A 27,581-nucleotide genomic window follows, 5' to 3' on the forward strand; every position below is an offset into this window, starting at 1 on the left:
GAAGTTGGCATCAGAAGATGGGCTCACTGTGGTCATATGTGGATCGACATGGACAGCAACAATACTCAGAGAGGCTGTGGAGTCTCACTTATTCTGTCAGTGTTAAAGGACCCAAACACGCAGGCAAATATCCCACACATCCTGATAGCACCATCACCAGCTGCTGCTTACTGGATATTTTTTTATTTTTAAGGCAATTCTCTGTAAACTCAAGAGAGGATTCGGTATGAAAAGCCCAGTACATCTTTTTTCTTCCTCCATTCTGATGCTCAAGTTGAACTTCAGCAATGCGTTTTCATCATGTCTAGATGGATACATCTGGACTGTCAGTAGGATGAGAAGATGCATATGGGGGATGTTTGTTACATGTTCAAGAATCTTTATTATCCCCTAGGGGCAATTGATTGCACAGCAGGTAGTAAACGATGTTCTTTGGAGAACACTGCTCTCTTGGGATGCCTCCCCTGGTGGAGTTCATGTGTATTTTTACTCTGTGAGTCGGGCTGCAGCGATCGTAGAATTATAATTTATAAGTTTGGAGGTGTATGCTTCACCCTTTGGGAGCACTACTCCAGCGGGGACTGGGCATATACTGATTCCTATATGCAAGGGCCCCAAGAAGGGCTGAAACAATTAATCTGATTAAACTATTATTGAAATAATCCTCAACTATTTCAGTAATCAAATAATCGTTAACTGGACTATACAGACTATAAAACATGCCATTTGCTAAAAGAACAACCCGCTCAGAGCAGTAACTAAGCTAAAATTGATGAAAACCCTTCTTTGTAAATATGCTCTATCGAGAACTCCTAGCTTTAGCTTCACCTGGTTCTTATTCTGTAGAAAATCTCCTGCTAAGCACCGTTTGCTATCCCATTATTAATCGATTAATCGGAAAAATTGTTGACAGATTAATCGATCAGCAAAATAATTGATAGTTGCAGCCCTAGCCCCAAAGGGGTCTTGGTATTTATTGGATTATTCATTACAGCTGCATCTATCCTTTTAATTGAGGTGAGTGCAGCAGCTGGATGTGCATTGCAGCTATGGTTACAGGAGCTTTAAAATTACAGATTGAAGGTTGAGGGGGAAACACTTTATTTAATAATTGGCATTTTATGATTTAGATGTTTATGAAAAATGGACTCTGATGTTGGCTCTTTTTGTTGTTGTTTTTATTTGCCAGGAGAAATAAACTCATTTAGGTTAAATAAAATATTCTATGTAAAAGAGTCAGTACCGATTAAATGTTCTCTCTGTGTTATCTTTGATATTTCTCATTGCTTCAACTGAAGAGGTGTGGACAAATTCAAATTATTTCAGCATAATCTTTGTATCCTTAAATTACTTTTGCTAAATATTCGATCTTTGTTACATAATTCTCCTAAACCCTCACTCTTCTTTATTGATTTGAAAATAATAATCGTTAATTTAAAAGAAAAAACATGTTTGCTGCAGGTTTTGTATATTTCTTTTCAATTAAAAAGCAGAATCAGTCATAGATTTGCACACAAGAAGAGCGTAATGGAGGTCAATTTTTGCTTCCAGGAGGATGACTGTCTGTTTTATGACTGCGTCAGATGAGTGAACACCTTTTACCTTTTCTAGTTTAAAGCTCAAAGTCCACCTGACAGACACGGGCGACCCAGAGAAACGCACCACTAACTGAATTTAAAAAATAGCTAAAGGAAGTGATTCTGCCGGCTGGAACCTCACAAGACGAAGTTTGATATCGGGAACATTCGAAGAAATTGAACTCTGGAGCTGAATCCGCTCTCACACATGGATGGTACCTGAAGGCAAGCAGGTCGGATAAAGGTTGTCGCTGTGCGACTGGCTGGTAGCCATTTTGGAGACGGACACAGGTGTGTTTGAGCAAACATGTTGAGCTGATCTGAGCTGGTTTCTGTTTAAACAGGATGGTTTTATCAGGCTTTAGAGGAACCGTGAAGCCTTACAGCTGAAACAAAGCAGATAGCGATTCTTCGGTTTTTAACTGCTAATTATGTCATTAACTATGTCATAAATATTCATGTGTGCATACATGTCCTCTTAATGTTAACGTTAGAGGACAATGCCAGGACCTAAAGAAATTTACATTTATAGTCAAATCTCAACCTAACTAGTTATATTAAATAGGATTTAAAGAGTAGTTCGATGGTGGACATATGTGGACTCCACCTGTAGTTTAGGCAACATCTAATTTTAAAGCGTAAAGTTTGTTATGTGATTTCTCTTTAGCATCGTGCTGTTGGGTTCAATTTAATTTGCACAAATATAACATTTAGTCACATGTAATGTTTCTATGATCTGTTCAAGCTGTTTGCTGCCAATGAGAGGGTTGTAGCAAACTGTAAACGCAGCAGGTTATGTAAAAGTTGACAATATATGTAATACCCGTGATGACGAAGAAGAGGCAATTTGAGCTGTCCATTGGCAGTCTGTAGAGGGATGTGTTCAGTAGGTTCTGGGGTCTGTTTTTGTTTGAACAGGAGAAGGATGTGACGTCCACAGCTGAAAATAGAAACATACTAATAGAAGAATTAAATTGATAGGGTTTAGTTTAAGGGGTGAAAGCCACCAGAATCCAAAACTAGAGTGTTTTGACAACAGAAAAAAACATTTATTGGCTTGAGACAGCGTCAGAATTAGGACTGGTGTATGTTTGGAGACCGTGGCAAAGACTTAAAGGTTTACACCTTCAGGAACCAAACCTACCCCTAAAATCATTATCAAAGACAAGCATCCGGGTGTCTTTTACCCATGACAACATTTTGATAAAACAATAAATCATAAAAAGTCTCCATAGTGTTCAATGTATTAATAAATTAATCAAAAATACTTTCAGTTATGATTTCAGCGACATTCAGTAAACACTAAACGTGGGTTTAGCAAAGCATATTCAGCTCTGAGGATTGTTAGCTTTGGTATTTGTCACTCAGCTAGCCTGTTTTTGATGTATATCAGTGGGAAACAACGAGGATCTAGAGCCGCACAGAATAGAAACTGGTATCTTAACAAATTTACTTTATATAATCTGAAGCTAACGGGGAACTGCTAACACAAAAAAAGCTACCTGTGCTAGCATCACAATCATTTAGCAGTTATTCCTTACATTTGTTCTCTGCATCATTAATCTTGGTTAATTTGTCAAACCTTTTTCTTGACAGTTTTATTTGTACACCTAATTTAATAAACAGCTGCCCAATCACTGCTGTGCTGCATTCTGCTTGCCTCTAATTGCTTAGTTTGGATGCAAGAAGCAGCAAGAAGGTCCTCGGTTTGACTAACAGCCGGGGGTCTTTCTGCATGGAGTTTGCATGTTTTCCCTGTGTATGTGTGGGTTCTCTCCAGGTACACCAGCTTCCTCCCACAGTCCAAAGACATACCTGTTAGGTTAATTGGTCTTTCTAAATTGCCCTTAGGTGTGTGAATTAGTGTGTTGCCCTGCGATTGACTGGCGACCTGTCCAGGGTGTACCCCGCCTCCCGCCCATAGACTGCTGGACATAGACACCAGCTTCCCCGCAACCCACTATGGAAGAAACGGTAAAAATGAGATGTATAAATATAAGTTTATATACCCTTTGTTAAAATTTGCCATAAAACTTAAAAACATAGATTTTAAAAACCTAATGATCAAGTTTGGCTTTCAGCACTAGAACCCTTTTGGTGGGAAAGTCGTATCTGTCCCAGAACCACCGTTCCCTAGTATTGCGTCTAACAATTGGTCTTGGCACCGGCTTATTTTTAAAAGTTGATGCGTCTGTAAAAAATACCCACTGCTGAAGTCCATTTATTCCTTCTTGCATTTGTTTGCAAGCTTTCCTGCAGTAATTAAGGGTGAGAATAGACATATAAAAGGACTTACTCCTCCACAGCATTTCTGGGGGTCAGTAAAACAGTTTTTTAATTTAATTTAATCTATGTCAGTCAAAAAAATTCAGTTTCAGGGTCTTATTCTGAATTGAGGCGACTGTGGCTCAGTAGAAAGAGTAGTCATCTTGCAATCAGAAGGTTGTGGGTTTGATTCCAGCTTCCTCCTGCACTTAACCTCAAGTTGCCTACCGATCTGTGTAGGTTACCAGTAAACTAAAGCATCCACAGTTTTTGTGCTCACCACCCCCCTGTCCTACAGTACATGAGTTATTGGAGATATGAATCTATGTTTTAAAGGACAAATGGATAAAAGTATTAAATTCTAGTCATATATTTAGCTAATACATTATGAGTTTTAAAAGTAATTATTGTTTAGTGGTGGGGAGCACCGCAGAGCAGCCAATCCAAAGCGCCATTTCCGCCTCCAGTCCAGCTTAATTAAACTAATTTAGAGCCGCAGATGTAACATGTTGTATAATAAAGAAAAACATTAAGAGGATGGGTTGTTGATATATGTTGATAAGAATAGTCTCCAACCTATTGTTAAGAGAAAAAGATCTAAAAATAAATAATGTCATTTTGTTAGAAATTCAATGCAATTATTCCATGAAAAAACTGCCAAACCTCTAAAACCTTCATTTGTTGTTAGTTGGTTTTGGCCAAAGGTGTTAGGAGGAACGTCCACTTGCAGTTCTGGGGCTACAGGTTGCAGAACCCTGTCCTAGCCAACACACTGGGCCCTACTATAGAGTGTATTATATAAGGGTTGTTATTGGGTGAATGTTGTAACATGACTATGTAAGACCAAGATAAGAATACAACGTATATATACCAGTTGTATGAGCTGAACTTTGTTTATAATTTTGAAGGAAAGGTTAACCTTCAACTTTGGATCTTTATCTAACTGTGTTGGATCATCAAAGCATAGAGCGTAGTACTCAGACCTTGATCCTCCTCTAGTTATTCATTTTATTTAGTCTAAAGTATATTTAATACATTGTAATATTCTCAATCTCATGAACAGCAGTATAGCTGCAGGTGGAGATCCTCCTGATTCCTCCACGTACCAGCACAGCGGCGCCTCATGTATGGCAGCATGGAGCCTGGAGCCAGTGGGCCACCGCTCCAGGTTCTTGGAGAGAATGAGGCACTGCAACAGTTCTTCAGCGGTGAGATGTTCCTCAGATCTTTACAGTTGCAAAACAAGGTTTCCAAGCTGATCCCGGCACTTTATGCGGTCCCAGTGGTCCCTAAAGAAGTTATTTGCACCTATGTATGTTGGCTAAAATGAGTCCAGGGCTATTTAAAGAACGTTCTGGTACTTTTGAGAGATAGAGTGACAACTAGTCCTTGATTTACTACCTTTTAAATATACTGAAGCTGTATTTAAGGCAGATCTGAGGCAATTAGAAGGTTTCTTTACCTTCCTTAGTCAAATGCAATGGTAAGAAGAAGTTTCTTGGAGATATGTCTGACAAATGGAGTATCTCCAGTATATCAAAACGTTTCACTTTATCTTCACAAGGTTTAAACATCTATAAAGAAGCTGAAGAAGTGTTTGAAATGGTTGAAGAGTTTAGAAGGTTGTTCCAAAGGTTTCCAGGGATTTAAAAAAAAGATTTAAGTGAACTTTGAGAAGTTCAGGTAGACCCTTTTAGGTTATTTTAATGAACTTTATTTTAAGTTCAAAATCAGGTTGATTCAAACATCTCAAACATGCAAGACTCCAGTCTTTTAAGTACCAAAGCTTCCCATCCAAATAAGTTTCTGTTTGGGGATCAGATGGAATAGGTGTCAGATCTTTAGATGCTGCTGATGTTGGTCACCAAAAAAGGTTGTGGCAACCATCTCTGTCCTGTTTATCTCCTTCTGAAAGATGATTCAGCAGAGATTTCAGAGGTAGCCCAGGATGTGTGGTTCTTGTAGAAGTTAAAATTATCATACCTCTGGTTTTGTGGATCGTGCAAGGTAGTGAAGGTGTTCATTGGTCTTTTAATTTCTTCTAATGGTTTTAAGTGTATTTTTAAATAATTCTTGCCTCCCTAAGAGAGAAATAAACCATGAAATGACTATAAGAAATTGTGCTTGAAGACAACCTAGAAGACATTAGGAGCATCTGAGGATCCTGAAAGGTTTAAGACTCTTGGTAGGAAGTTCTCAGTGAAGTTTAGAGGATGTTGCATGGATCCTTTTTTTTTTCAGGGGAATGAAGAAAAAAAAGATATATTTTGATTAAAACTGACAACTTTGATCTTAGCCTATTGTAGTTGTGTATCACTGGAAGTGTGTCTGTCCTCATCATCTATGTCGTGTTTAAACCCAGCATGCTGTCCTGTCCGTGTGTCCTTTCAGGTCAGGATTTCAGTAGTGTTGCTGTAGATACCAGCATCCTGGAGCAGTACCTCAGTAATGACATGGACCCTAGCAACTTGTAAGTCTCCTAGACAGAGAAGCAAATATAATTCATAGAAACTCAATGAGATGGCTCAGAGTGATTGTGACGATTCAGGCACCAATAAAACACTTAAAGGTTTGACTGTAAAACAAGACCGGAGAGTGTTTTCATCACAAATTTGGAGGAAGCCCAGAAACCCTTTTATATATATATTTATAAACCTGTGGCCCTACAGCATTCTTGGTTAGTGGGAACTGCATTAAGTCACACTTCTGTCTTTAATCAGCCTGTTGTAGTCGCAGTACAGTGAGATTTAGTTTTAATGTGGGAAACCCGCTGCATCTCTGTCATATCTGAGCACATACTCTGTTATATAACATCCATAAAGTCAGCACTGACCTAGTGAGTTATCAGATAAGTAAAGGTTACTGACAGAGACATCTCCATTCAGGACGAATGCTCAACCAGAAACGATGATCACTAACATCAGGTTGTTTGTGGGGTTTTTTCCAGCATGCTTCCTGAGTCTCCTCCTGATTCGAGCTCGGAGGCCTGTTCTCCTCCACAGATACCAGGTAGTTTTTAACTGGTCCCAGTCTGTTATTAAATTGATTAAAGCCAGATTTCATTCCCTATTGTTACCAATGTAGCTACGCTTACTCCTACAGATACACTTTAAGTTGCCATGTCTGCTGTAGATGTCTACATACAGTGTTAATTTTATGCATTTTGAGTAAAAACTTAAACATATGTACATGCATAATACATCAGGATACATTATACTAAACATTACTGTAGTTTTTGTTTTGACCGTAATACATTTTTAACAGAAATACAGACCTATTGTCTATGCTTGTCAGGCTTAGTTGGTAGCAGGTGATATACCTACATCTACATGCATGTTGAGAGTAACTGATAGTGATCCAACGTGATTCATGATAAATATATAGTACAGTGTTTTTGTTCCAGTAGAAGTATGAGAATGGAGGAAATATTTACATTTATAATTTGTTTGTTTGAGTCTGAGGGATTATTTTTTCCCCATTGGCAGACCTCGGACACGAACAATCCGGTTGGTCCACGCGTCCAGAGGCGTCTAGAGCAAACCTCCCCACGTCCTGTCATTTTAAGGATCAAGTCTCCTCTGCGCCCAACCCTGACCGACTCATTCGACCCCCTTCCTGTCGGTTAAAAGATGGAGGCTCTGACTTTATGACCCACAACCAGCTGTGTGGTTTGGGCCTCACAGACACTTACATAAAATCTAGGACTCCACCTGAGCCACATGTTCTAGCCTCTAACAACCCACCTGAACACTACTTAAATTCAGGAAGCGCTTTGCAAGGTTACACTCCACCCACACCTCCTTCTCCATCCTTACCTCCATCCAGTACCTACATTTCCCCCATGACCGACCCAGGTATGGTCCAGCATCTCCCTGTGTCATCTTCATACCATGTGATCAGCTCAGTGCCCACTGTACACACCTGGTAAGCAAACCTTTGGTATTTGGACATGATTGTGTGTGAAGGTCTATCATGAAGAAATATTGAGACAACACAAACATTTGAACCTCCTCCACAGTTATTGGCACCCCTGGTGAAGATGTGTGAAAAGTCTTACAGTTAATTCATACTTGCATTTACTATTAAAATTTAACACTGAACCTATTTAAAAAATACAGTTTAATTTGACTTTATTTATAGGGCTGCACAGTTGGTAGTGCTGTTGCCTTCCCGCCCTGGGGTCTTTCTACATGGAGTTTGCATGTTCTCCCCGTGCATGCGTGGGTTCTCTCCGGGTACTCCGGCTATCTCACACAGTCCAGAAACATGACTGTTACTCTAATTGTCCTAAGGTATGAGTGAGTGTGTGCATGGTTGTTTGTCCTGTGAGTGATGGACTGGCAACCTGTCCAGGGTGGACTGTGTCTCTCCCCCAATGATTACTGGAGATAGGCAACATCCATCTTGCAACCTCGAAAGGATACGCGCTGCATGGACAATGGATGAATGGATTATTCATTCAGTGGTGAAAAAGGTATAAGAAGTCCTTTAAAATAAAGATATGGTGCTTGGAAAAAATGTTTTTTCTTTTAGAAATTTCTGTGTTTTTGCATTTTTGTCACATTTAAATGATTAAGATCATTTAATACATTTTAATATAAGACAAAGATAACCTAAATGTATAAAAAATGCAGTTTCCAATGATCATTTAATCTGTTCTGGGAAAACAGCTATGAAATTGTGAGAATATAATTGGCCCCTAGACCTAAAACTGGTTGTGTGACATCTAGGCCACCCATTTGGTTTTTCTGAGCCACCCGGAGGAGGGTTTGCTGGTGTGCTTTGGATGATTGTGCTCCTGGGTAATCAGAATGAGCTTGAGCTTAAGGTCCTGAACTGATGGCTGGACCTTCTCCTGCAGGACTTTCTGGTAGAGAGCAGAATTTCTGGTTCCATTAATTGCAGCAGTCATCCAGGTCCTAAAGAAGCAGCCCCAGACCATCATACTACCACCACCACGTTTGACTGTCACTATGATGGTCTGTTTCTGAAGTGCTGTGTTAGTTTTACGGCAAATGTAACTCGATACGCGTGTGCCAAAAAGTTCCACTTCTGTCTCGTCAGTCCACAGAATAGTTCCCACATGTCTGAGGCTGTGAGGCCTGCAGAGCTTAGATGTTGTCTTGGGTTCTTCTTTGACCTCCTGGATGAGTCATTGATGAGCTTTTGGAGTAATTTTGGAGGGCCAGGAAGGTTCTCCACTGTTCTATGTTTTCTCCCTTTTTTTTTCTTTGCCATTTCCAGCGTAATGTCAATGACTTAGTTCCTCATCTCTGCTAGAACGTCCTCAAATCAAGGCTTGATGTGTTGATGCTTGTTAAGATCTTTTAGCCTACTTCATGTTGTCAGACAGGTGGTATTTAAGGGCGTAATGTTTAGTAGAAAATGAATCTAAATCGTTCACAGACGTCTAGTTGAAATATGTAGTTCAGTTAAAATGTTTTCAACTTGTGGAACTTGTTTAAAACGTTAATTAGAAGTGTAAATGTAGACCTGTTTTAGCCCAGACTGAGTAGTGCACTGAAGAAAAAAGACCAATAGCAGCTTGCCTCCAACTCAAAACCCTTTAGTCTCTAGTCTTTTGCTTTCCTCACCGAGGTATCGGTCAAATTATATAAAAGACCAGAACCTTTCAACATGTATTGTACAGGTTCTTATTCTTGCGATAACATTATTGTTGTTTTCTTTAGAACAAGTTGAACTCTGGTTCTGATCTGCCTGATCTCTGTGTGTAGTTCTGCTGGGAAATTATTAAAGGACAAAACAAACGTTTTATCTTATGATAAACAGAAAATTCTTCAAACAAGACTTTAGATTGAAATGCGTGGTTCCATCTCTCTGTACACTGTAATTATGCTAATATGTTGTCATATTTACAACTATTCTCTTACACATTCATAGTATTAATGCAATATCACAACTGAAAAATTGATTAAATTAGTTTAATAAAATTCAAGCTTTCTTGAAGTTTCGGTTCGTGCTTTCTGCCATCTTTGTGCAGTTTACTGTTGTGGACCTTGTCATTTTTGATTTTAAGTCTTAACTTACCACTTTTAGACCAGGCAAATTTGCTTTGATTTAATATAATTTTCACATAAGTTGGTTTTGCATAGCTTTTTCTCTTAATAAATGAAATATTACTTGCAAACAGCATTTGTATATTCTCAGGTTGTCATCATATTAAAATCAGTTTTATTTGAGGAAAAAACTGAACCAAAAGAAATCTGTTAGAGGCGAATAGTTTTTTATTTCACTGTTAATGTGTGTGGTTTTGCTGGACCCTACTGGGACTCTAACTGGAAATGTTCACTTGGCAGAGTCTGGATCTGACTTAGAACAAAGGACTAACATGTGGAAAAGCACCATCTTCTCACTTTTTAAAGAAGATGGAGGATCTATATTGCCAGAAACTGAAAATGGGGTGTCATTTGGTCTTTCAGCAGGATAACAATCGATGCGATCGGACAGAGGGATGGTTCATCAAACACAAAATTTACTTTTCTTACATGGTTGTCTCAGTTCCTCGACTTGAATTCTAGAGAAAGCCTGTTGCTTGAGCAAAAGAGAAGTGAGGCCCCAGGACTCCGACCTAGAAAAACTGAGCATTGATGAATGGTTCCTCTCTCTGCTGCAACCTTGTGAAATGTTGTAGGAAAATCAGTGCTGACCTATTGGCAAAACAATGGTTCTACAAAGTATTAACAACAGGGGTTCTAAAAGAGTGTACTAATAAAAGATTATTTTAGGGCTTGTAACATATCTTTACCAGAGGTACCAGTAACTGCAGGGCACTCTAAGTAAACTGTATCTTCTTAAGAGAGTTAAAGGTATTGTATGAAAGGATTTATGATTCATTTGTGCCTATCAGAACAAAACCTTCATATTTTATCCCATGAAGGCATTCAGTGGTGTTGAAGGTAAAGTGGGATGTCATCAGCATATAACGGCATCCAACTGTTTAATAGTACAGTTATTTATAGGTCCAAAACTACCACGGTGTTATAACAATATGTCTTTAGTTGGAACTAAAATGAATTACAGTGACTCATCACAGGTGAGAGAGAGATCTGGGAAAATGATTTACCATCAGGAAGGTCACACCCTGGATTAAAAATTGGACTAAGACAATGTTGTCCAGTTATAATCCTCAGGGCCTGGTGTCTTCTTTGTTTTAGACATTACCACGGTTCAGTTTAGGCAGCCTCTGCAGAACGTGATGACATTCTGTGAAGGAAACTGGACTTTATGATAATTAGAGCTCTTAAAACCGACAAACCAACAGTTTTTACAGGTGAGTAAAAGTGGCTGAACCCCAAAGGGGACAGGGTCTTCCTGCTGCTGCACCAAAGCTATGGACCAGACTTTTGTTTCAGTAAGATCCGCCTAGCAATATCAGTAATTAAAAAAAACTAATGAAAACATATCTTTTAAAAAATGTGTTGATTATTATAGTGTTGCAGAGTTTTAATTGGTTTGATGATTTACAGTCAGTCAGTCATTTTCTACCACTTATTCCATAGTGGGTCACAGGGGAGCTGGTGCCTATCTCCAGCAGTCTATGGGCGAGAAGCAGGGTTCACCCTGGACAGGTTGCCAGTCCATCGCAGGGCAACACACAAACAACCACACACACACTCATTCATACACCTAAGGTCAATTTAGAGTGACCAATTAACCCTAACAGGCATGTCTTTGGACTGTGGGAGGAAGCCGGAGTACCCGGTGAGAACCCACGCATGCACGGGGAGAACATGCAAACTCCATGCAGAAAGACCCCAGGCCAGGAATCGAACCCAGGACCTTCTTGCTGCAAGGCAACAGTGCTACCAACTGCGCCACCGTGCAGCCAAACTATTTTATTTGTTTATTGGTTTTGCGTAGTTTACCTTGACTTTCCGTACCTTATCAAATTATTGATCAGTTCTCTCTTATGTTATTGTTTGGTTTACTTTTATTTTGTCTGCACAGCACTTTAATGTAAATGTAAAGGTGCTTTGTAAATGATGGTTGAATTTGAATCTGTTCTCTGTGAACTGGATCAGTGGTAAACAATAAATCATGGTTTGAATGTAAATCTTGAAAATATTTTAATATCTTATTTTTTGTCAGTACCCAGGACAGTAAAAGGAGAAAGAGATCTGACTCTGAGGGGTCGTTTGCAGCAGTTGATGCTGCATGTTGTGAAGATGATGGGACTCGTAACACTGGGACGGGGAGCACTCTAAGTGGACCGAGTCTGGGTTCCTCCCAGTTGCTTAGATGGGAACACTACAGGCGAGAACATTGGAGCACTTTATGCAACACTAGCTACCAAACATTGTAAGCAGAGATTCCTCTGAATCAGAGAGTTTAATCATGATGAGTTGGGAATTGTAACACACCATTATTTTGTCTGTTTTAGGGAGCCTCCTGGCTACCACATTGATACAGATAAAGGCTTTAACTACTCTACAGCTGATGAGGCCTTTGTGTGCCAGAAGAAGAACCACTTTCAGGTCACAGTTCACATTGGTGTGGCTGCAGAGCCACATTATGTCAGAACGCCCAGCGGACTGCAGAAAATTGGCCATTTCCAGATAAAAGTGTTTGGGATTAAGGTTCGCAGCGATACGAATTCCCAAATATTCTGTTTAAAAATGGAAAACATGATGTCTCCTATTATTACTCTGAACCTAACTTAGCTTCCTCTTGGATGGATTGGACCTCAGAAACACTAATACGAGTTCTATCAAAACTGTCTTTTTTGTAGCTTGAAACACCCAGCCATGAGGTGACCATAGAGCAGTCTCAACCCGACCGCAGCAAGAAGCCTTTTCACCCTGTCAGGTATGGGTTACAACTACATTACACTGGATTATTCTTCACAGGTCAAACAGTCTCATAACTTCAAAATCTGATAAACAATCTGAAGAGTAAATATTTGCTTTTCATGGACTTAAATTACGACAACCCAATGTTTTATCTGTTTTTATTTATCCCTTAAAATGAAAATGATTTAACTACATGTACACCAAATCTAACTTTTACTCAAACAAAAGATATGTTTCTAACTGAGGAAATGGTTAGGACACCCTAATCCCTAACAGTTAGTGTTACTCCCTTTGGCTGGAATAACTTCAGGGCAATGCTTCTTGTAGCCATCTACCGTCCCTGACATTAATCCTGGGAAAGTGTGTCCCACTCCTCACTTTCAATTGTGAGATCTGGGCTTTAAAGTCGACCCAGGACTTTCCATTTCTTAGTTATCAGCCAGTCTTTGATGGACTTACTGGTATTTATTGGGTCATTGTCCTGCTTCTGGGTCCAGTTCTGCTTCTGCTCTAATTCTTCAACCACCCTCTGATACACGGTAGAATTGAGGTTCTTTTCCTGGAATGATGCATTTGGTTCATCCCAAACATGTCCTCATTTTGGTGTCCACATTGTTTAATTTTGACTCAACTGCCTAAAGAACATTATTAAACCACAAGTCCTGGTTTTTTGCTTACGTTCTGTCTGGCAACCTTCAGTCTGGCCTTTATGTGTTTTCCTTAGAGAGCAATGGATTCCTCCTTGCACACGTCCCATGAAAGTTAAACTTGTTCAGTCTCTTTCTGATTGGATAGACATAAACATTCACATCAACAGTACCAAGAGCCTGCTGCAGGTCCTGTGATGACATATCAGCGTTTTTGGAGACTTCTTTTAGCATCTTGCGGTCTGCTTTCAGGGTGAACGTGCTTTAACAGCTAAACCATGTTGGCTGATGTTTGAAATGTCCTTCACTGGCAGACTGTTTTCAGTACCGAAATTCTATTAAGACTTCTTCAAATGTCTCAACAGACCTATAAGTTGAATTATGTTAAATTTATGTCCACGGGATACACCTGTGTATAATTTTAACCATTTTCAGTGGGAATAAATGTGGGGATTTTGTAATTTATTCCTCACCAAAAATGTTATTTTTACATTATATTTTACAAGAAAATTTAAAATGTATGTCCTTCATTTATTATTGTTCATGTGTGTGACATATATTTCTTGGTGTTGTTGAAATTGTTATTAAATACAGATATTTACAGATATGTTAGAAAACCCTCAGGCTTTTGTATGATGTCCTTATTTCTAAACTAACTGTATGTTACACCAGATGAAAGCACAGGAAGGCTTCTGTATATTTCCTCAGGATTGCAAATGTATTAGAAATCCAAGCAAAATTTGATACTTCAGTTAAAATTGATGAAAGCAGCTGACCGATTTAAAAATAAAAACCCCCCTAACTCATTTAAATAAAACAAAACAAACTGTATGAAACAAATGAAAACACCTAACAGAATAAATCAAAAGAACACTAATTCTAGTGTAACACCCTAAGAATTACCAGGTAGGTTGTCAGTTTTTCAGAAGCCCAAAAGAACATTTTCTTATGTCCTGCTTTTCAATTATAATAATAAACTTTGATGTCTATGCAGTTCTCTATGCACTGCCCTTGGTGATTAGCTAACTTTTTGTCAGCAACAGTCAGCTGCCACAGAAGAAAGAAAAGAACTCCTTACTTAAGGTCCGATTTCTTGCTATTTCAACTCTTGGTCTCTGAATGTACAGTTTTGGCAGCTGTCTCTTAGCTTGGCTCTCGACTGAGTCTTGGTGAAATAGCTGTTTAATAATTGTAGCATCCCTTCAAGAATGGGTGACAATGGTGCTGATCTTTCTCGCAAAAGGTGTCTGATATCTGGGCGGTCCCAACTTTGATAGTTGTTGCCAATGTGCTGGGGAACACAACTTAAAGAGACTTACATGATTAAGCTGAGCTTCTCTCCATGATGTGATGAGAAAACAATTCTGTGTCCATATATCTGGCCTTCATATAAACCACCTGAACAATGTTTTGCCATACATTGTCACCAGGTCAAGAGCTTTGTTTGACTAAATCTATGGTTCTTCAAGGCCATTTTATGTGACCTTAAGAAAGACAGTTTTGTAGGTCACAGTTCACATTCAATGTTTTTAGTTATACATTTTTCCATTTGTAGTACTTTTAATGTGTTCTAGTATATACAGTCAGCTGTGGAAAATATATGGCAATATGGGCTTAGCAAAGCAGTAATGTGTTGATAAAGACTAAAAATAGTCATAAAACAGGGTGTTAAGGAAAGTTTAGCCAAGATTGTTAAAGCAAGCAGTGTAAAGTCTGCCTGCTATGTAAGACAAATACAAGTAGATTCACTGTAGAATACTCTTTATTCTTGCCCAACACAAATTATGAGAAACAAAAACCAGATAGATCTACTAAAGAGATTTGAAATATCTCTAAAACCATTGGTCCCCCTTTTCAGAAATTTAAAGGATTATTTTTACTTCTAAAGTAAAATCTTCAAGTATGAAATGTCCAAAAGCTAAATGTTGCAGTGCATAGATTACAATGATATTGTACGTGTAGGTTTGATACAGATAAGCAAATAGTTTAAATCGAATACTATATTTCCCAAGAGTGGGCAAAGAGGCTGGCATTTTGCCAGAATCTACATGTAGTGGGTCATGAGGTCTGTTTCTAAGCTTTAAAGGGAAAGCAAAACAGAAATGTTGCAACATAGATCTAATATAATTGTAGAGTAACTGCATTCTTAACATTTGAAAATACAATATTATCTTATCAAAGTTTGAGGTTAGATATGGCATTTATTTCTGATTTGTTAAAACAATACACATTTGAGCAACATTTTTGTACCTTCTGTAACCAAATATATGAATCAAATTTACATTTTGTTTGTGGGCAAAAAGTGAAAACGTGATTTCAGCATTGAGGCTGTGTTTAGACCTAATTTAAATAATACTCAGCGATAAGTCTATATGTAGCCCTGTCGCCTAGATACCATGAGAGTTTCAGTTTTTAGCATCAAGAATACTTTCCAACCAGAAATGCAATAAATATGGCAGTGAGCCCACCCAAAACTGGCACACATTGCTGGACATTTCTCAGCAGAATAAAGCATCAAATTATATTTTTCCAAACTCAGAAAATGAGAAAATCATTTTAGTTGCTATAGTTTGCTAGCTAGCTAAAGCATCTCAGCTAGCTGAACTAGTTTTCACAAAACTAGTTTAAAAAATACATTTATTGTTTAAAATACAGTTTTAAATTAAAATTGATCAACACATGAACACCCATTTTCAAATTATTACTTGATTTGAACTAAAACGTCATAGCTGCTAGCAAGCTAACTAAGCTAACAATGGGTCAAAGTGTGTATAGCTGCTTTATGTCTCATAAAGCTTCCACTATTTTTACCTTTTAGTTACAATTTCAGTAGGATTAATAGCAGAAAACCCTAAAGTGATATATTAAAAATAATGATCTGTCATCATCCAGGGTCAGTTTGCATGGTGGCAAAATAACCAAAGTAACTCTTGGCCGACTGCACTTCAGCGAGACAACAGCCAACAACATGAGGAAGAAAGGCAGACCCAACCCTGAACAGAGGTATGAGAGTGAGTACAGACAGTAAAGAATGAACAATGGTGGAAATGCATGCTCACTGTGTGCTTGTGTGCAGGTATTTTCAGATGGTGGTCGGCCTTTGTGCTGCCGTCAAAGACGAGACTTTTCTTCTTGCTGCTCTGGTTTCAGAGAGAATTATTGTTAGGGTAAAATCACCGGCTTTAAACCATCAATTAAAATCAATTAATCAATCAAACTATTGAATTAAACTGTTGTCGTCCATTTTAAGGCGTCTAATCCAGGCCAGTTTGAGACCGACAGTGACAACTTGTGGCACCATGGGTCAGTGCCGGAAGCTGCGGTCTGTCACGGTCGAGTTGGCATCAACACAGACTCCCCTGATGAAGCCCTGGTAGTATGCGGTAATGCTAAGGTGATGGGTGCCATCATGCAACCGTCTGACTGCCGGGCCAAGGAAAACATACAGGAGGTAGGATAAAACAAGTTGTATTGTCCAGGTATTTCAATTTAAAATTTGCTGCTCAATTTCCACTCAATTTCTGGATTCTTTTAAACTGTAAAACATTTTTACGTCTTCTGTTAGGTCGACTCTGAGCAACTGCTTAAGAGAATCAATCAGATGAGGATAATTGAGTTCGATTACAAGCCAGAGTTTGCCTCCACCATGGGAATTGATCATACCCATCAGACAGGTGCTGCTATTCACTGCTGGAACTGGTATATTGTGGTTTCTAAAGTGTTCAGCGTTTCATTTTTTATTCAAATCTTTTGATATCTCAGGAGTAATAGCTCAGGAGGTGAAGGAGCTGCTTCCATCGGCAGTCATGGAGGTCGGCGACATCACCTGCTCAGATGGAGAAACAATACAAAATTTCCTCATGGTTGACAGGGTATTTTTATCTATTTGTTTTGTTTCTGTATTAAAATGTGCAATGCTTAACAACTTATAATGACAAAGGAAATTAACAAGGTATCCACCACATATTTGGACCAAATCCTACTAAAGAAAAAGGGGCTACTGGAATACATGAATCATAAGCCTTCTCCAATACTGAGGGACAATGTGCCTTCTAAAAGGCCACGAAAAGATACGAAAGTGTGTTTCATTATTTGTACCAACTGGGACCGTTACAAAAATGAACAGAGTCATTGGTCAGAAGGCAGTAGGGTGCAATGATGCAATGATGATAGTTTCATCTAGAATAAATGAAGACCAAAAATGATTGGGTCATTTGTTCGTTCTGTTGATTGTTCCTTATACAAGTGTGGGGTCTTTCTTGTCCATGTAAGCAATATTATGGGATCCATTCAATTCCTCACATCTGTATAGCTGGATGACAGAGCATTCTCTGGTTCTACCTGGCTTGTATTCAAGGTACTTCCACAAAGGTGATATTAAACCACCGAAAAATTCATAAAAATGCAATTTTACAATGGCAATCGACTAGCAATCCTATAAAAAAGTATTTGAATTTTGGTTCACTATTTATTGCAGAATTCTGCTAGATTGGAGGGACACTCATGGTTCAACATCTCAATCAGATTTTACATCCAGACTTTGGCTTGGCCACTACAGAACCGTAAATTTGTTTAGATGCATAACCTGAGTGTGCTTATAATGGGCCAAATACTTTTTCACAACACGGTACTTAACAATCTAACATTTCACAGGCTTTCACTAAAAAGAACCACACCGTAAGTTTCTTAGCATCACTTTCTACCAATTGCAGGAGCAGATCTTCATGGAGAACGTAGGAGCTGTACAACAGTTGTCAAAGCTTACGGACAACCTGGAGACTCGTATTCAAGAGCTGGAAGTTTGGAACCGCCGACTAGCAAAGTTGAAGAGCCTGACGGGTAGCCTGCGCTCCACTAGGTACTCACCTTTATTTATCTTATCTATGCATCTGTAGTTCGAGAAAGAAAAGCATCCTAAGTTTAAAAAGTAAGATATATATTCAAAGTTTGTATTTAAAAATAAATTAATTAATTTAATTTAATTAAATAAATTTAAAAAACTTGGTTCTGGCTCAAGTTGTTGGATGTTTTGGTCGTTCCTCACTGTGGCCTCCGAACCAGGATGGACACAAAAAGGATTTTTCATTAAGAAAGCTACTAAAGGACACTGAACATATGTTCAAGGCACAGAGAAAAACAGACTAAAACAAACCTTGCCGAAACGTACCACAAAATTAGATAAGCATAGAAAACTTCTGTAACAAAAGCAGGTTGAGCAAGGCTTTTTGAAAGGTTCGCTGATTCTTTCTTTCTAGATTTTTCTGGACTCAGCTCTCCACTCAGTAACAGACATTCAGATACATTTTTTGAGCATAGCAAAGGTCGGGGCAATAAAGACGCTGACGTTTTGGAGGTTCCTTCACCCATTTCAGTGAAATAAGAGGTTAGTTTGGTTTGATCTAAATGTCTGGCCTGGACATCTTGAAGAGACCAGGAGAAAAACAGTTCAAATAGGTGAAAGGTCAGACTGGTGGCACATGGGGTTAAGCACCCGACCCATGCGCCACCCTTAGTCCTCAACGCAGGCTGTCATAGGATCAAATCCTGGCCCCTTGACTTTTACTGCATTTCCTTCCTCCGCTTTCTCCACCCTATTTCCTGTCATCTTACTTAAAAAATGTGACATGTAAAACAGAAGAATAACAAAAGGTTTCTCAACCTTAGTCCCAGGTAACAATTCTTAAAATGCTGATGTTATCCCTTAAATTGTCATATTTTTGTTTAAACAAAAAAGAAAGTTGTTGTTGGTATTCATTCACATAAAAAGTAGATTAAAGCATGTCTAAAGTCATTAGTTTCAAAGTTTCTTGTGAGGAAACAGGTTTGGAACACCATATCAGCTTCATTATTGTTCTAAGTCAAGAAACAGATTCCTTGCAACTATGCAGCACCATAGAAAAACTAATAAAATGATTTTATTGCATAACGAAGGCAACAAAGAAACTGCAGCACAGGTTCAAGGACAGGTGGTGTTCTGAAGGCTCCTCCAGGAATAAGGTGCTTCAACCAACATGAATACCTTCCATCTAAAAGAGACTAACGCTTCTTCAACATTTATCAGGACCTGCTTTACCATGCTTTCTCTCACTCATTCCTAATTGGAATAGTAGTCGATGTGCAAGGCTGTGCTGTGTCAGGTTGCTGTAGTGCTCAGGCACTGTAGGTCAAGGACAGTCACGAGGCAATTGAAAAATGTTTTCACCTTGTCACCGTACTTATACTGATAATTTAGATGTTTTCTTATCCTAAACACATACCATAATCTATATGTCTGGGGACAGATCCACCAGTTGCGTATCAGTAGATAACCCTATCTATAACTGGAGCTCCAGCAGACTTCACCATTACTCATCTGAATGCTAAATAACTTGCCACAGTCACATGAAGCAGTTTACCTAGTTTCATTGATCCAGTCAATCCTCCGCCTTCCTGTATTGTTCCCAGTTAGGAAACAACCTGCATCATGAAGACCGTGGAGCACAGCAGCGAGAACATTGTGGAGAATTTTAATGCAGGGTTAGAGCAATATTCCAAGCTTTGAGCATCTCCCAGTGCTCCGTTCGAGCCATCATCTGAACATGGAGAGAGGATGGACCACCTGCAGACCTACCAAGACATGGACGTCCACATAAAGTGTCAGGCTGGGCAAGGAGAGCATTAATCAGAGAAGCAGCCAAGAGGACCATGGTAGCTCTGGAGGAGCTGCAGAGATCTACAACCAAGCTGGGAGAATCGATTGACAGGAAGAGGGAATTCCCATTTAGAGCAAACATGTAGAAGAAGGTCAAAGGAATCCACACCATGCTAAATGCATATGGTGTGCAACACATGGACATCCTTTTCAGTAGGCTGACATGTCTGTATAAAAAAAACAACTTAAATTATTTTGATTTACCCTAATATTGAGTTCAACAAACATGTTTGTATATTTGGCATAGGTCAATCAATCAATGAGTTACCAAGGTTTTTAACATTTGTTAGTGCATTGATGAAAGTATTACCTAGTCTTTCCGGGATATTATACTAAGGTGAAGTTCTACTGTGTCTCCAGCAGTAAAGCTCAGGTTCACAACAGCGCGTCAGCAACACCGAACCCAGAGCCGTGTAAGACTGCAAAGGCTCAAAAGAAGAACCAGTGTCAGAAATTCATCCACCTTCTGCAGAATAAGATCTTCCTGGCCAGCGTCTTTACCTTCCTGGTCACTATGGCTGTCTGGTGAGGAAAGTTATATTCCTACCTGCCATTCCATCTAAAATTAAAATACCAGAAAAACAAATTAAAGTTGATTTCTTTGTTTTACGTCTGTTTGGGTTTAGTATAATCTCCATTTCAGCTCTCTACCTGGCAAATTTGAAGGAAGGAGACATGGGCAACCATCTTGGTCACAGGTAAATATCTAACACTGTTGTTTTGACCATTTAGATGCACAAACTGGTAATTAACTCTTGATAATTCTCATCTTCCTGCTTCATTAGGGAAGTCTAAACATAAAATTTCCATATCGATATGTTTGTTATGTGGTTGCCATGACATGAGCAGTGCATAATGAATTTATTCTTTTTTCTGGTAGCAACAGCAGTGAATCACCTGTGCCAACAGGGGCTTCAACTACTGCAGGTACTGTGCTCGCTTAATCAATCTGGAGATCCAAATCAGCTTGTTGATTTTTAATTGCTTCTGTCAAACAGGTTTATTTGCCTCTGGTTTCCTTTGTTTCAGCTTTAGACCCCACTACAATCGCATTAAAACATGCATTTGACATTGAATGATAACCTGAATAAATACCAAAACTAGTTTGGCAATGATGACTTAACTTATTAAGGGAAAAGGTTTAGCCAAACCAACTTGTTCATATATATAAAGGTAATTGGCCCTAATAACTGGTTGTGCCTCCCTCGGTGACAACAACAATCATCAGCTATTTGCAATGACTGGTGATGAGTCTTTGGTCATCACTGGAAAGATTTCTGTCCACTCTTCTTTGCAGAATTGATCTCAGATCAGTCACATTGGACGGGTTTCGAGCATGAACTGCCTGTTTAATGTCTTCCCACAGTAACTCAATGGGATTTAAATCTAGAATTTGACTAGGCCATTCCAAAACCTTTATTTTTTGATGCAGATAAACTTGCTGGTGTGCTAATCATTACCCTGGTGCCTAACCAAAGTGCTCTTGAGCTTATGGTTGATCATTCTTCATTATTTGGCTGCAGAGCAGAACTCATGGTTCCAATTACATCAAGAGATACAGGTCCGGAAGCAGCAAAGCAAACCCCGGACCATCACACTACCACCACCATGTTTAACTGTATAATAATGTTTGTGAGATATATTGTTAGTTTTAACCAGACTCTTTCCTTTCAAAAGGTCTGTCTCTTCAGTCCACAGAATATTTTTCCTTTTGTTTATCTTCGGTTTATTATCGGTTTATATGTCATATGCAGGTAAACACAAAGTTAACAATGCAATGAAAAGCTCAAGATAAGAAGAACCGTTCCACTCGCTATAAAAACAAAAAGTACTCACAGTGTGCAATAAAAAAAAAAAAAACAATAAGCTAATAAAGTGTCACAAATGTGGTCAGTGCAGTATTATCGTCAAGAGTTCAGTAGTCTGCAGTCTTGTGGATCATAAAGATGTTTTTGGTAAATGGGAGGCAGGTTTTTGTGTTCTTTTGGGTCAGCAGCGGTTCTGACCTAGGATTTCTCCCATGGAGGCCATATTTGCCTAGTCTCTCCTTTTTATTGTTGAATCATGAACTTTGACCTTAACCGAGGCGTGAGGCCAGCGGGGCTTCAGATGTTGACTTTGTAATTCTTTCCAGACTAATAGACGTGAGTGACTTTGTTTCTCATTTGTTCTTGGATTCCTTTAGACTGGTGCATGATGTGCTGCTGTATGAGATCTTTGAGTCTACTTCATGATGTTAGACAGGTTCTATCTAACTGATTTCTTGATTGTGCTGGTAAAATCTGGGTTTAAGTAATGGAATTGCACCAACAATGTGTTTAACTACAGTTAATTCATAATTTAAACAGTGGGTAACAGTAATTGCTTTTTCAGTGCGGACCAGATTGATTTGGAAAGCTTTTTTTCCCTTAGTACAAAAAATCCCCATCTAAAAAACAGCTTTTTGAATTATCTCAGTTTATGTTTTTTGATATTTTAAAAGTGTTTGATGGTCTTAAACATTTTAATGCGGCAGAAAAGCAAAAACTCTCTCTTTTTTGCAAGTCATATCGTAACAGTGACGTTCAGGAATGTTATTGCATGTGGCAGGTCTTCCTGATATTATGCACACCTATGATACATTGACCTTTAAAGATATTACAAAATGTATTGAGTTAAACTTAAGCAAGAAACACATTTCAACCAGGTTGATATGCTAACAACAAGTTGCACGTGTCCCTTCCAGCCTCAGTAACAACACATCCTGGTTTCTGGCCTCCTGATGTGAGCTTCTGTAACCTGTTGTACTGTGATCAGGTGTACTGCTGCCCTTCATCTGCAGAGGGCAGCACTGTCTCCAGCACCCCAGCCACTGAACCAACCAGAAGCATGACAAGAACAGGTAACAGCAGCCTAGAGTACCCAGCTAAATTAGGTTATTCAAATGAAAACATCATAAAATAGGAGACATAGGCTTGTGTTTTTGTTCAACAGGAATAAGACAAGAAAACGTTAACCACAGCTTGAGAAGTGTTGGAGACTGTGAGTATTCTGTTACACATCACTGATACCATCTGACGTCAACGAAAATGATATTTGACCAGAGAACTGTGCAAAACACAACACTGCAGATTGAACAGAGCTCATTGAGTTGTCTGAAGCTTGGGAAATTGTTTTAGAACCTAACCCTGCTTTAAACGTCTTCACCACCTTCTCCCTGACCTGTCTGCTGGGTTCCTTGGTCTTCATGATGCTGTTTGGTCTCTAATGTTCTCTAACAGGCCTCAGAGGTCAGAAACAGAACAGCTGCAGTTAGACTCAGATTCAGTTACACACCGGTGGACTTTGTTCACTAATCACATGAAGGCAGTTGTTAACATTGAATATTATTTAGGGATGTCATAGATATCAGGGCTAAATAAATTTGCATGCCTGATTTTTCAGATTTATATATACTGTATATGTACAAACGTTTGCATCATTTGCTTCTTTTTCACAATTCTTTATTTCTTTGTGTTCTATTACATAAAATCCTCATAAAATACATTAAAGTTTGTGGCGGTAATGTGCCAAATTGTGAAAGGGTAGGAAGATGTTTGCAAGGCAGTGTACATACAAAGAAATATTTACTATTAACTGACAGATGTTTCTTAGAAGGTTTTTCGTCACGTTTTTTCATACCTACTTAAAAACCATGGAGACTTTTTATCAAACTAAACAGCTGTTACTCTTTTTCTCTATCAGGGCGAAACACAACAATTCACACATTCATGATTAAAGAGAACCAGCAGGTGATTGATGGCAGATACTGCATGAGGGATGAATGTGGGTAGGTAGATAAATTAGGTCTAAAGAATACATTTGCTTAAAACAATTATGTGTAAGTTTTAAGTGATGTTCATTGAAAAAAATGATCCATAATTAATTTAAATGTAATGCTTGAGACTAGTTATATTAACATTTGTCTGTTTTATTTTTTTTAGGCCTGAAAGATACGTTTTTAGAGTTCCTATCAGCCAATTTGTCCCTGTCAACATGAGAATCACACTGCTTATGAAGTAAGAACTGAATGGAAACAGAAAATAAAAGTATTTTTACATCTTACAAAAACACCTCGTCTATAATGTAAGGGCTAAACGTTTTACTTGTTTGATTAAAAGATGCTCAGTAACATAACATTTGATTAGAGTGTCTTGCAAAACTATTCTTACCCTTGACATTTTTCATATTTCACTTAAGGATTAGAAGTTTTTCTCAGCTGCAATTAGCTTGTCAGCATCATAACACTCCTAATAACTGCTTTTTAGTTTACGTTAAAATGAGCTGCTTCGTTTTAGGGTCAAATTTTACACTATAAAGAATAACAAAATTACCCTTAAAACGTAATTTTACACCTCATAATAGATCCTTTGACTGTTCTGTAGTTACTTCCTACGAAGTTTATTAAAGAGTAAAAGTTTGCCCAAAAATATTGAACTCCTCTGTTGCTACCAGCTAACAGTAGCTACTGTTTTCTGGGTCAACTGAGTTGCTTTGCCTGCTTTTTCAGGGTAAAATGTTACGATTAGGCTATGGCTATAAACTACTCAGTCTTGTTAGCATGAGCGCATTTTTTGCTAACCATTTTCTAGTTAATGGTAAACTGAGCTGCTTTGGCTAACAAATATTTTAATGGTAAAACCTTACAGTAATGCAAATAAATGATTTAATCTTGTTAGCATCATGTAGCATATTGCTACCTGCTTTCTAGTTAACGGTAAACTAAGTCACTTCCTCTGATGATTGTTTCTGGATAAAAAAATGTAATGGCTGACAATAAGTGAAAAATAAAAATGTTTATGGTTGTTTTTCAGTTCTACTGAGTTGTTGGTGGTCCATCTATGTGCTGTAGATGAGCCCACCCACTGTTCTGCTCTGCTGAGCGCTACCACAGCCTCTGACAGCAGGTACCCATCAAATACACAGGTAAATCTCAGCTAGGTTTACAAAAAATAATAATTATTGAAGTTAGATTTGACACTAAACCATTATTATTGTTATTAAATGGTTAATAACAATAATAACTTTTTATAATATTATTGCTGACAATGTAACAAATGTTTACGTATTAAGTGAGGGTTTTCGTCCAATTAAAAATAGGCTACATTAAATAATGGGCATGTTATTAAATAACAAAAAATGTGAAATTCAAAAATCTGAAGGTTTCATGAATTCATGGCACAAAATTCATGTAAATTAGATTCAGACACTAACCTGTACTGTGGATAGTATTCAAAAATAATTACTCACTTAATGGCGAATTTAGGACAAACTATGAAAACAGTTGTTTTCTCTGACGTCCTCTTGACCATTATCATTTGATTCATATGTCTGTTTCTGCAGGGGGAACATGAGTGGCCTCTTCATGTGGCTCGTCTTCATCACAGCTCGTATTACTTCCGGTCTGCAGTAGCTGTGAGAAACAAATTATTTCTGTTTTCATGTGACATAAATCAAAAACAGCTAGCCAGTTACAAATGCATAAGAATATTAGTAAAGAGAATTTCATTTAATTTAAATGACACATACCTGTTATTGGATCCAATTTTACTATTACAGATTAACAGCAGAAAGCTATATTTGACAAATATTGTTTTTATTTTATTAGAATAGACATATAACATAAATCCCCCAGAATATTTGATATGAAAATGATTTAAAAGCAGTGGAAATGACGAAACTATTACCCGTGTTTCTGCAGGGTCAAGCAGACTGCAGTACTGACCATCACTACGTGGGGGCGCTCTTTACAGATTATCACTTCAACTTCTACAGACGCTGCACAGACACATAAACATGAGCTCCTCACAGAGAATGAATTAAAACCAATTAAGTCAGATCCCTGCTTTCACTGCTTAAGTCAGACAAAGAAACCGAAGAAGACTTTTATTACTGTGCTGTAATGTTGTTTTTATAAAATGCAAATTTTTTTGTGAAAGGAAGCAAATTATAAAAGCCGTCAGCAATGAAAGTGTCTTAAATTACATAACTAGTCCCTTTAAATCTGTTTGGCACACGTTTGTTGCTTTGCTGACCTGGGGACAAAGCAAGGGAAATGTATCCAGAAAAACTGACACTGCCATTTAAATGGAGCAAAAATCTGCTGTATGTAGTTTTTTCCTGAAATATTTTTATTCCCAGTGAAGGACTTGGAAGTTTTACCTTTGTTTACGTAAAGCCTGAATTTGTACAGTAATAAACATGTGCTTAGGGGTTGTTAAAATGGCTGTTCAGCAGTTTGCACTTCTGTTGGCTATTTAAAGCAAATAAATCTCTTCTAAATCTGACTACAATTAAATGCTTTAAATGTTTTTTTTTTTTGTAGTTTTTGTTGTTGTGAGATCCATGTGCTGCGAAGTAGTATGCAAAAAAAAAAAAAAAAGATTTTTAACAATTAAACAACAAAAATCTGAAATCACAAAACTGTCAAAGAAAACAAGAAGCAAATATGAACATTATTAAATGCAAACTTTGTCTTCTAAAAACCAATCCAATTTCATAGCCAGAGATTTACCTATAAAAGGTGCAGTGGCCCAAAAGGTGTCAGCTTTTGTGGATTATTTTGATGTAAACCTGGTTCTGGTCCTCCTGTGCCAGTGTCTCGCATGCTTTGTACAGTATGTGTTACATGTTTCGTTTCTGGAGGCCTCCTTATTTAAATGGGTCGGCCTTTAGCTGGGTCTTGCTGACATTTGAGGCGAGATTTAGAGATAACTCATTGAATCAAGTGTGTTGGAGAGGAAACGTGCACAAAACTTGTAAATCCTTGAGAACTGGAGTTGCCCAAACCTGTAAACAGCTCAAATGTGCTATCTTAATTTGTAATCGCTTTTCCATAAACTGTCTTTTATTGTGTTAGTCTGAAGAAAAATGTTAGAAGTTTTTTTATTCAACTCTAGAAATCAGAATTTCCTAGTTTGCAATTTAATTCTCGCACCAAATACCTTTAGCGCTATATCTGATAGAGGCTCACAACCACTGTAGCCCTCAGCAAGTTTACGCAAAGCTAGGAAAAGAGTTAAAGGGATAAGGGGAACGGGATGAAACGGGAGTGGGTCTAACTAATACAAAGTACTTTGGTTACCTGAAGGAAAGATATACTGATGTCGTGTGAGTTATTTATGAATGTAAAACTGTTTAACTTAATCTTTTCTATGAGCTGAACTGAGTGAATCCTGACTGCTTTAATAAAATGTTGTAAAATGTTATTGCATGGTTGTAATGTTTTATATTTTGTAGGAAGTTTTAAAGTCTATAGCAATAGTTTGACAGTTTGGACCTCTCTCTAGTCTAAAGAATGTGGTTTGAAAAAAATAAGAAATAGGTCAGTCTCTGATTGGCTTATCAGCCCCTCGAGATGACTCCTTCCCTACAAGTGCTGAGAGCTAAGCTGTGTTAATGTTAGCAACACAGAACCTCAAAACTTTCCCCAACTCTTGTCAGAAGAGAGTTATTATCAACGTCAAGATTTGATTACAATGTTTTGCAACATTTGTCTGTATCTCTGTAAAGCTGTGCAAGATTCAAATTTTTCCTCCACATCGTAGACTTTTCATGTTACTTAATTACTTTA

General features: G+C 38.1%; 1 protein-coding gene across 6 annotated transcripts in view; it reads left to right on the forward strand.

Moving 5' to 3' along the window:
* LOC124882660 (myelin regulatory factor-like protein) overlaps window positions 1-27,216 on the forward strand; it is a 33,944-nt gene extending 6,728 nt beyond the window's left edge. The window contains exons 1-24 of one of the 6 annotated variants that reach the window (XM_047389119.1): window positions 1,545-1,868; window positions 4,906-5,050; window positions 6,234-6,312; window positions 6,790-6,851; window positions 7,328-7,766; window positions 11,952-12,161; window positions 12,244-12,439; window positions 12,592-12,668; window positions 16,192-16,302; window positions 16,376-16,466; window positions 16,550-16,750; window positions 16,865-16,973; window positions 17,062-17,171; window positions 18,012-18,157; window positions 20,354-20,515; window positions 20,617-20,688; window positions 20,871-20,917; window positions 22,716-22,871; window positions 22,964-23,011; window positions 23,714-23,798; window positions 23,953-24,027; window positions 24,823-24,934; window positions 25,352-25,423; window positions 25,710-27,216. In XM_047389119.1, the coding sequence (XP_047245075.1) occupies window positions 4,966-5,050; window positions 6,234-6,312; window positions 6,790-6,851; window positions 7,328-7,766; window positions 11,952-12,161; window positions 12,244-12,439; window positions 12,592-12,668; window positions 16,192-16,302; window positions 16,376-16,466; window positions 16,550-16,750; window positions 16,865-16,973; window positions 17,062-17,171; window positions 18,012-18,157; window positions 20,354-20,515; window positions 20,617-20,688; window positions 20,871-20,917; window positions 22,716-22,871; window positions 22,964-23,011; window positions 23,714-23,798; window positions 23,953-24,027; window positions 24,823-24,934; window positions 25,352-25,423; window positions 25,710-25,802 (2,838 nt within the window). In that variant the 5' untranslated portion in view covers window positions 1,545-1,868; window positions 4,906-4,965 and the 3' untranslated portion in view covers window positions 25,803-27,216. Of the gene's footprint in view, window positions 1-1,544; window positions 1,869-3,525; window positions 3,552-4,905; window positions 5,051-6,233; window positions 6,313-6,789; window positions 6,852-7,327; window positions 7,767-11,951; window positions 12,162-12,243; window positions 12,440-12,591; window positions 12,669-16,191; window positions 16,303-16,375; window positions 16,467-16,549; window positions 16,751-16,864; window positions 16,974-17,061; window positions 17,172-18,011; window positions 18,158-20,350; window positions 20,516-20,616; window positions 20,689-20,870; window positions 20,918-22,715; window positions 22,872-22,963; window positions 23,012-23,713; window positions 23,799-23,952; window positions 24,028-24,822; window positions 24,935-25,351; window positions 25,424-25,709 lie in introns of those variants that run through there. The other 5 variants (XM_047389113.1, XM_047389116.1, XM_047389117.1 and 2 more) reach the window with 5 other exon arrangements.
* Window positions 27,217-27,581: the final 365 nt, after the last annotated feature.

The sequence above is a fragment of the Girardinichthys multiradiatus genome, chromosome 17, assembly GCF_021462225.1.
Source record: "Girardinichthys multiradiatus isolate DD_20200921_A chromosome 17, DD_fGirMul_XY1, whole genome shotgun sequence".
NCBI classification, from domain to species: Eukaryota; Metazoa; Chordata; class Actinopteri; order Cyprinodontiformes; family Goodeidae; genus Girardinichthys; species Girardinichthys multiradiatus.